A 9,651-nucleotide genomic window follows, 5' to 3' on the forward strand; every position below is an offset into this window, starting at 1 on the left:
AAGTTTCCTCCAAATCTACATTTTGTTTTTGAAAACTTAAGCTTAACTTTTGAATTTTCTCAGAATTATCGAAATAATGTTCTTGGAAGATTATTTGAACCCAAACAAACATATTCACTAGTTAATAAAGTATCTGTGGTTTTTATTTACATTAAACAGTCATTATTGTTGTTGTACAATATGGCGCCAATGAGGACAAAGAGTGGGAGTATGTGAAGTTTAAATGTTTAATGTTCGCCTTCTCATTGGTCGAAAGTAGGTCCCGCCTCTACAATCCCACCCAATGGTAGCGATGTGTCCTGCATAATGGCCTGCGGAGGCGTGGACTCGATGAGCGGGTCGTTCTCTGACCAATAGCAGGCCAGTATCTGTGAATGTATATGAATATTAATAAAGCGTGGGGGCGTGGTCTCCCGGTGGAGGTCGGCTCGAGCGAACATGGAGGTTTAGTGCTGTTTGGATCTGCGGAGGAGACGCGCTGTTTTATTTTGCTTTGTTCCAAGATGGAGATGAAGAAGAGGGTCCTCCTGGAGCTCAGGAACAGGAAGCCCAAGGACGTGAGTAACAAACCGCTCATGTTTGTGGACAGGATTGGGGAGAGATTAAAAGCGGGAGAGCGGAGAGATCGAGCCGACATTTTGACCCAGAAACGGCTTCCTCCGCTCCAACATGGAGGGCTCTCTCTCGGTCCCTCGTTAAGGGGGACCCGGGTGGAGATAACCCTAACCCTCCTTTGTAACCTGCCGGGCTCACAGCCTCCGCTCCACCGGGGGGAGGACCGGGAGCGTCGGGTCGGCTTCACCCGGCAGGAAGAGCTCGGTCCGTAGAAGCAGATATTCGTTTGTAATGTCCGCTGTGGCCAAACGGTGGTACTGCAGCTCCCGGGATGCGACCGAAGTTAAATAAATAACAATAAAAGACTCCATGTTATTTCACATTGGGAAAGAGATGCGAGTGGATGAGGGTAACTTTATTTATTTTTTAGAGTTGTCAGGATTATATTTTCTGAACAAAATAAATGTTATTTTTTTGGTCAAAATTCTGACTTATTTTCTTTGAATTCAGATTTCAGTTGTTTACTCCCCAGCACGAACTGCTTTACCTCCCTTGTTTAATTCATTAGGGTGTAAAAGTTGTAAACTGCGCTAAACGTTTTCCTGATGTCGTTCTGGCCAAATATGAATTTCCCCATTGACTTGCATTAAGAAAGAGGGTTATGGCTCATGTCCTTTTTGTGTCGCTACAATGTATTTGACCATAAGTCTCATTTCTGTGATTCTCAGAAATAAAACCTTTTAAAAAAAAACTTTTGGTCAGAATTCTCCGATGGCCCTCATCCTTCCGTAGAAGTATACGTCTCTAAGTGAAGGTGCACTAAAAGCTGAATACAGACCGAGAGGAGACGGGGCTTAAGGGAAACTGAACTGCGCATGCTCTGTGGGCCCACATCTGAAGCCACAAGCGAAGCAGCTTCACAGGAATCAACGGAGCTGGATCCGGTTCTGTTTAGATCTGAATCCCGGCATCGAGCTGAAAACTCTTCGTGTTATTCAGGATGTAGTTAGATGCGTTTAATTCCCCCGCTCCCGCGCAGTCCAGCTGCCTCATTACTCTTCAGTGTTGAGTAGATCCACGGTGCGTGTGATCTGCGCGTCACCCCAGACTGCGCTCTCCGGTCTGCAAATTAAAGGTATTACTGTGTAATGCACCGGGAGCAGAGCTGTTCACAGAAACACCCGGGTTCACCTGCACGGTCCAGGCCCTGCTGGTCTCATCGGCTCACAGTCTGTCCAACAGCAGCTCTGTATTCAGACCGGATCCGAACATTAGTCCTGCTCCCACTGCGTGCTGGTGCTTCAGCAGAACCGACCGTGTGGAGGAAGCGTTCAGAGGCTTGAATTCATACCAGAACCAGTACCAAAATACTGCATCGCTAGTCACAGTCCTGCATTCAGATCTCACTTCGGTTTATTTGTTATTTTTATTTCATATCCTTGTTTGATCTTTATTGTTTTTCCTCTGAAAATGTTGCTGCATAAACTTTTGAGTTTTCCCACGGGGATTAATAAAGGTACATCTTATCTTAAAGTACTGTCAGCTAAATGTACCTTTGTGTGTGTTTTATAGGTTATGATATATTTATTAATCCCAAATCTGGAGATGTTTTTGTTGCAGCAACAAGTATTGCACATAATTACAAATAAGAGTAGAAAATAAACAATTATTAAATTTAAACCTCTCAAAGTAGAAAATTAAACAGAACTATAAAATATAAAAGTTGACCATGACAAAAAATCTGTTAACATCTGTTAAATACAACACTGGAGACTAAACTACAGCTCACAAAATAAAAGTGGATATTATTTAAAATATAAAATACAAGAAGATATACATGATCGTAAAACGTTTTGTACTTGAACTAAATAAGGATTTTGTATGCAGGACTTTTAATTATTTATGCTGTTTAGATACTGTATTATTGTAGATATCACATGACTTGTTGTTGTTGTTGTGCTCATGTGACTTCCTGTTGTCGGCGTTCAGGTGGCGGAGCTGGTGGTGGATAACTGCCGCTCCAGTGACGGGGAGGTGGAGGGTCTGACGGAGGAGTACTCTGGGCTGGAGATCCTCAGCATGGTGAATGTGGGGCTCAGCTCGCTGTCCAGGCTGCCCCCCCTGCCCAAACTCAGCAAGGTACGCTTCAACACTTTCAATATACCGTACAATAAATATGAGTGACGGCGGGGAGGAAGAGGTGGACTAAGTGTGTGTGTGTATGTGTGTGTGTGTGTGTGTGTGTCAGCTGGAGGTGAGTGATAATGTGATCTCTGGAGGTCTGGACTCGCTGCCAGAGAAATGTCCCAACCTGACGTACCTGAACCTGAGCGGGAACAAGATCAAGGAACTGAGCAGCATCAAGACGCTGGTGAGGAAGAGTTCTGTCCACCTGAAGAAGAATTCAGTCCTCCTTAAGGAGATTAATTATTGCATCTATAATCCTCACCTGTTCTCCTGCTCCTCTTCACCTGTCCTACTGTTCTCCTACTCCTCCTCACCTGTTCTCCTGCTCCTCCTCTCCTGTTCTACCGTCTCCTGCTCCTCCTCTCCTCCTCTACTGTTCTCCTGCTCCTCCTCACCTGTTCTCCTGCTCCTCCTCTCCTGTTCTACCGTCTCCTGCTCCTCCTCTCCTCCTCTACTGTTCTCCTGCTCCTCCTCACCTGTTCTACTGTTCTCCTGCTCCTCCTCACCTGTTCTCCTGCTCTTCCTCACCCGTTCTACTGTTCTCCTGCTCCTCCTCTCCTCCTCACCTGTTCTCCTGCTCCTTCTCACCTGTTCCCCTCCTCACCTGTTCTCCTGCTCCTCCTCACCTGTTCTCCTGCTCACCTGGTCTCCTGCTCCTCCTCACCTGTTCTCCTGGTCTCCTGCTCCTCCTCACCTGTTCTCCTGCTCACCTGTTCTCCTCCTCCTCCTCACCTGTTCTCCTGCTCACCTGTTCTCCTGCTCACCTGTTCTTCTCCTCACCTGTTCTCCTGCTCCTTCTCACCTGTTCCCCCCCTCACCTGTTCTCCTGCTCCTGCTCACCTGGTCTCCTGCTCCTCCTCACCTGTTCTCCTCCTCACCTGTTCTCCTGCTCACCTGTTCTCCTGCTCACCTGTTCTCCTGCTCCTCTTCACCTGTCCTACTGTTCTCCTGCTCCTCCTCACCTGTTCTCCTGCTCCTCCTCTCCTGTTCTATCGTCTCCTGCTCCTCCTCTACTGTTCTCCTGCTCCTCCTCACCTGTTCTCCTGCTCCTCCTCTCCTGTTCTACCGTCTCCTGCTCCTCCTCTCCTCTACTGTTCTCCTGCTCCTCCTCACCTGTTCTACTGTTCTCCTGCTCCTCCTCACTTGTTCTCCTGCTCTTCCTCACCCGTTCTACTGTTCTCCTGCTCCTCCTCTCCTCCTCACCTGTTCTCCTGCTCCTTCTCACCTGTTCCCCTCCTCACCTGTTCTCCTGCTCCTCCTCACCTGTTCTCCTGCTCACCTGGTCTCCTGCTCCTCCTCACCTGTTCTCATGGTCTCCTGCTCCTCCTCACCTGTTCTCCTGCTCACCTGTTCTCCTCCTCCTCCTCCTCCTCCTCACCTGTTCTCCTGCTCGCCTGTTCTCCTGCTCACCTGTTCTCCTCCTCACCTGTTTTCCTGCTCCTCCTCACCTGTTCTTCTCCTCACCTGTTCTCCTGCTCCTTCTCACCTGTTCTCCTCCTCACCTGTTCTCCTGCTCCTGCTCCTCCTCACCTGTTCTCCTGCTCACCTGTTCTCCTGCTCCTCTTCACCTGTCCTACTGTTCTCCTGCTCCTCCTCACCTGTTCTCCTGCTCCTCCTCTCCTGTTCTACCGTCTCCTGCTCCTCCTCTACTGTTCTCCTGCTCCTCCTCACCTGTTCTCCTGCTCCTCCTCTCCTGTTCTACCGTGTCCTGCTCCTCCTCTCCTCCTCTACTGTTCTCCTGCTCCTCCTCACCTGTTCTACTGTTCTCCTGCTCCTCCTCACCTGTTCTCCCTCTTCCTCACCCGTTCTACTGTTCTCCTGCTCCTCCTCTCCTCCTCACCTGTTCTCCTGCTCCTTCTCACCTGTTCTCCTGCTCCTCCTCACCTGTTGTCCTGCTCAGCTGGTCTACTGCTCCTCCTCACCTGTTCTCCTCCTCACCTGTTCTCCTGCTCACCTGGTCTCTTGCTCACCTGGTCTCTTGCTCACCTGGTCTCTTGCTCACCTGTTCTCCTCCTCACCTGTTCTCCTGCTCACCTGTTCTCCTGCTCCTCCTCAACTGTTCTCCTCCACACCTTGTCTCCTGCTCCTCCTCACCTATTCTCCTGCTCCTCCTCACCTGTTCTCCTGCTCACCTGGTCTACTGCTCCTCCTCACCTGTTCTCCTCCCACCTGGTCTCCTGCTCACCTGTTCTCCTGCTCACCTGTTCTCCTGCTCACCTGTTCTCCTCCTTAACTGTTCTCCTGCTCCTCCTCACCTGTTCTCCTCCTCACCTGTTCTCCTGCTCACCTGTTCTCCTGCTCACCTATTCTCCTCCTCACCTGTTCTCCTCCTCACCTGGTCTCCTGCTCACCTGTTCTCCTGCTCACCTGTTCTCCTCCTCACCTGTTCTCCTGCTCACCTGTTCTTTTGCTCACCTGTTCTCCTCCTCACCTGTTCTCCTCCTCACCTTTTCTTTTGCTCACCTGTTCTCCTGCTCACCTGTTCTCCTGCTCACCTGTTCTCCTCCTCACCTGTTCTCCTCCTCACCTGGTCTCCTCCTCACCTGTTCTCCTGCTCACCTGTTCTCCTCCTCACCTGTTCTCCTGCTCACCTGTTCTTTTGCTCACCTGGTCTCCTCCTCACCTGGTCTCCTCCTCACCTGGTCTCCTGCTCACCTGGTCTCCTGCTCACCTGTTCTCCTGCTCACCTGTTCTCCTCCTCACCTGTTCTCCTCCTCACCTGTTCTCCTCCTCACCTGGTCTCCTCCTCACCTGGTCTCCTGCTCACCTGGTCTCCTGCTCACCTGTTCTCCTCCTCACCTGTTCTCCTGCTCACCTGTTCTCCTCCTCACCTGTTCTCCTCCTCACCTGGTCTCCTCCTCACCTGTTCTCCTGCTCACCTGTTCTCCTCCTCACCTGTTCTCCTGCTCACCTGTTCTTTTGCTCACCTGGTCTCCTCCTCACCTGGTCTCCTCCTCACCTGGTCTCCTGCTCACCTGGTCTCCTGCTCACCTGTTCTCCTGCTCACCTGTTCTCCTCCTCACCTGTTCTCCTCCTCACCTGTTCTCCTCCTCACCTGGTCTCCTCCTCACCTGGTCTCCTGCTCACCTGGTCTCCTGCTCACCTGTTCTCCTCCTCACCTGTTCTCCTGCTCACCTGTTCTCCTGCTCACCTGTTCTCCTGCTCACCTGTTCTCCTGCTCACCTGTTCTCCTCCTCACCTGTTCTCCTGCTCACCTGTTCTCCTCCTCACCTGTTCTCCTCCTCACCTGTTCTCCTCCTCACCTGGTCTCCTGCTCACCTGTTCTCCTGCTCACCTGTTCTCCTCCTCACCTGTTCTCCTCCTCACCTGTTCTCCTGCTCACCTGTTCTCCTCACCTGTTCTCCTCCTCACCTGTTCTCCTGCTCACCTGTTCTCCTGCTCACCTGTTCTCCTCCTCACCTGTTCTCCTGCTCACCTGTTCTTTTGCTCACCTGTTCTTTTGCTCACCTGGTCTCCTCCTCACCTGGTCTCCTCCTCACCTGGTCTCCTGCTCACCTGCTCACCTGGTCTCCTGCTCACCTGTTCTCCTGCTCACCTGTTCTTTTGCTCACCTGTTCTCCTCCTCACCTGTTCTCCTCCTCACCTTTTCTTTTGCTCACCTGTTCTCCTGCTCACCTGTTCTCCTGCTCACCTGTTCTCCTCCTCACCTGTTCTCCTCCTCACCTGGTCTCCTCCTCACCTGTTCTCCTCCTCACCTGTTCTCCTCCTCACCTGTTCTCCTGCTCACCTGTTCTTTTGCTCACCTGGTCTCCTCCTCACCTGGTCTCCTCCTCACGTGGTCTCCTGCTCACCTGGTCTCCTGCTCACCTGGTCTCCTGCTCACCTGGTCTCCTGCTCACCTGTTCTCCTGCTCACCTGTTCTCCTCCTCACCTGGTCTCCTGCTCACCTGTTCTCCTCCTCACCTGTTCTCCTCCTCACCTGTTCTCCTGTGTTCCCCTGTGGTTCTGCAGCAGAGCCTGAAGCACCTGAAGAGCCTGGACCTGTACAGCTGTGAGGTGTCCTCCCTGCAGGACTACAGGCCGAGCGTCTTCCAGCTGCTGCCTCAGATCAGCTACCTGGACGGCTACGACCAGCAGGACAACGAGCTGCCCGACTCCGACAACGGTCCGACGCCTTTAAGACCTCTGCTGTTATTTCACGGTCCGATATCAGGACATGGAACTGCTGACATTTTCTGAAGTCTGAATTTAGAAATGACGTTTAGATCTTCAGATGAATGTCAACGTTTTGAGATTTTTCAGAAAGAAATCAAAGTTTTTGAAATGTTCAGACTGCCTGTGCTGCAGCACCTCTGCTCACCCTCCGTCTGAAACCAGAGCCCATTGTGCTCTGATTGGTCAGCCGGCTCTGTTGTGTCTCTAAGTTTTATGAAAACTAAATACGGTTTTGTTCCAGATGACGATGACGAGGATGAAGAGGATGATGTGGCCGGTCCCCATGGAGACGACGGCGGCGATGACGATGAAGACGATGATGAGAGCTCAGAAGGGGAGGAGGGGGAGGTGGGGCTGTCTTACCTGATGAAGGAAGGCATCCAGGTGAGGGGGGGTTACTCTGTGAGCACTGGGGGGGGCTGTGAGTTTACCAGAAACAGCAGTGTTAACATCGTGTCTCTCTCAGGATGAGGAGGACGATGGAGACTACGTTGAGGAGGAGGAGGAGGAGGAGGAGGAGGAAGACGGAGGTTTGTGTTCAGTTTTAAATAAAGTTTATTTTCTCCTTTTTTATATATTTTTATTTACAGAAGAGGATATTTGAGTTTCAGGTCTGACTAAAATCTCTGATCTCACTTTCCTTCACGTGTCCCCCCCCCCTTACAGGTGTGTAGTCCACAGTGTGGGGGGGATCTGTTCCCTGGTCTCTGAGGAAGAGGCTTTTAATGTGAAATCTGTCTCCTGTTTCCTGTCAGATGCCGAGGCTGCGGAGGCTCAGGGGGAGAAGAGGAAGAGGGAGGCAGACGACGATGGTGACGATGACGATGATGAATAATTAACTACACCCACTCCCTCTGGGGACCTCAGGGCCGCAGACTGCCATGTCAGGTCAGCTGCGATGTGACTGGCCGATCATTTCCTCTGTACCAAACATTTTAGATTTCACCCCAAACCTTTTTTATCCTAGCTCTCATTGGCCGACGTAGTTTAACTTCCTGTTCACAGACTAACCCAGTGCTGTCTGAGAGGACTACAATACCCATGATCCTCTGCGGTGTGCGGCCCTGCCTCTGTACATAGACCGGTCTCTGTTGTGAATCATGACCTCTCCGAGTTCATTTTATTTTTTTATTCTCGTCTTGTGTCGCTGTTTTCAATAAAAACGGATCAAACCTCAGACGCTGCGTCCTCGTTCCCATCACTCCCATCATTCCCATCAGGGTCAAAGACCAGAGGTCAACAGGGAACACACAGGATACACACAACATAGGGATATTGGTTTACATGCTCTCATTACTGAGGACAACACCCTCAGGAGGGGGTGTGTCTCGCCCAGAGACACAACGACATGCTGACTGCAGGGGGGATTGAACCAGTGCTCCCCTGATCCGAAGACCAGCGCACCCTCCCACTGAGCCACAGCCTCCCTCACCAGGTGAATGTCTGATGATATTTAATGAAGGTGATTCAGGGGCTCTGATTGGTCGCATCATTAACCTGGTCTCAGTGTAGCCCGGCTATAAAACAGAATATTATGGGATGTTTTACCCAAAACTTCACATGTTGATAACTGCAGACCTCACAATATCTAAGAACCATTATGGGGTGTCATCATACGCCGTTGCCGTGGAGACAGGGTGTTGCTGCAGCTCGCGCGGCTTTAATTCTCAGGTGTTTGAGCAGCTTCTCCTCACTGTAAGAGAAAAGATGCTGCAAATAAATGAGATTTAATTATAGTTTTATGAACATCAGAGAAAACTCCTTCAGTATATTTGGAAAGGTGATGAAATGTTTACCTGCTGTTATTTATCAGGCTGTGTTTTATGTGTTCACCAGCTGGTGGCGCCACAGAGCTGTGGAGGACTGCAGATCGAACATAAAGACATGAAATAAATGAACAATAAATAAACGTTGAGGCTGATCAAATGTGGAAAACAGATAATAAATATTCTTGTCTGAATGAGAAAAACCCCTAAATTAAATCTGTGTTTGAAGACTCAAAAAGAGGTCTGACTGAATATATATGATATATATACCGCCACTGTGAACACACATCACAGGGTCACTGAGGTCTCTCTAACACACTCTAGTTTTTGTCTGAAGTAAAATAAACACGTTTTATTCAGTTATTATTTAGCTCTCATGTTTTCCTCTGCTGACAAAGACCCAGTGGGAGTACCGTGAGAGCAGCCTCGTGTTTTACGGAGCCGTGCACTCGCATATCCCGGACAACAACACCGCTCTCCCCGGCATCACGAGCGTTCGGGCGGACAGGGACGCTACTCTGAGCGTAAGAAGAAGGGGGGGGGGGATGCTCTGTATGAGAATTAACGATGGTGTAATCCCGGACATGTTACCGTGAAGGAGCGTTTCTGTAGCCCGGACATTGAGCTGTGAGCTGCTGGATTACGTCCTCACTACCTGCCCCGAGAGTTTCACTGCGCTGTTGTTGCTGCTGTTTACATTCCTCCATCAGCTGACGCGGAGGTGGCTGGTGACGTCATCCACTCCGCTGTGGCCAATGAACATGAGCAGCTGATGAGGAAGTTACAGAGTGAGACAGACAGGAAGACAGACAGGTGAAATTCTGCTGTTAGGTCTGAACTGAAGCTGTTGTTCACATACTCTCTCTCGCACGCACACACACACACACACACACACACACACACACACACACACACACACACACACACACACACACACACACACACACACACACACACACACACACAC

The 9,651-nt window shown here is 50.3% G+C and overlaps 1 protein-coding gene and 1 long non-coding RNA gene across 3 annotated transcripts; one reads left to right on the forward strand and one right to left on the reverse strand.

Moving 5' to 3' along the window:
* Window positions 1-360: 360 nt before the first annotated feature.
* Window positions 361-8,095, forward strand: LOC134862771 (acidic leucine-rich nuclear phosphoprotein 32 family member E-like). Its single transcript, XM_063880855.1, has 7 exons — window positions 361-557; window positions 2,545-2,694; window positions 2,804-2,926; window positions 6,715-6,868; window positions 7,160-7,302; window positions 7,385-7,448; window positions 7,674-8,095. The coding sequence occupies exons 1-7, from the start codon at window positions 375-377 to the stop codon at window positions 7,751-7,753; spliced, it is 897 nt and encodes a 298-aa protein (XP_063736925.1). The 5' UTR covers window positions 361-374; the 3' UTR covers window positions 7,754-8,095.
* LOC134862802 (uncharacterized) lies at window positions 8,033-9,442 on the reverse strand. 2 transcript variants are annotated; one of them, XR_010165551.1, is made up of 3 exons: window positions 9,276-9,442; window positions 8,715-8,781; window positions 8,033-8,611 (listed from the first exon to the last, which is right to left on the reverse strand). It is a non-coding gene; the product is annotated as an uncharacterized LOC134862802 (long non-coding RNA). The 2 variants fall into 2 exon arrangements; XR_010165550.1 differs by having other exon boundaries at window positions 9,098-9,435.
* Window positions 9,443-9,651: the final 209 nt, after the last annotated feature.

This window comes from Eleginops maclovinus, chromosome 4 (assembly GCF_036324505.1).
Source record: "Eleginops maclovinus isolate JMC-PN-2008 ecotype Puerto Natales chromosome 4, JC_Emac_rtc_rv5, whole genome shotgun sequence".
Taxonomy (NCBI): domain Eukaryota; kingdom Metazoa; phylum Chordata; class Actinopteri; order Perciformes; family Eleginopidae; genus Eleginops; species Eleginops maclovinus.

Coding starts and splice junctions, on each gene's coding strand:
- LOC134862771 (XM_063880855.1), top strand. CDS start 375: ATGTATATGAATATTAATAAAGCGTGGGGGCGTGGTCTCCCGGTGGAG. Junction 558..2,544: donor GGAACAGGAAGCCCAAGGAC/GTGAGTAACAAA, acceptor GTCGGCGTTCAG/GTGGCGGAGCTGGTGGTGGA. Junction 2,927..6,714: donor TGAGCAGCATCAAGACGCTG/GTGAGGAAGAGT, acceptor GTGGTTCTGCAG/CAGAGCCTGAAGCACCTGAA.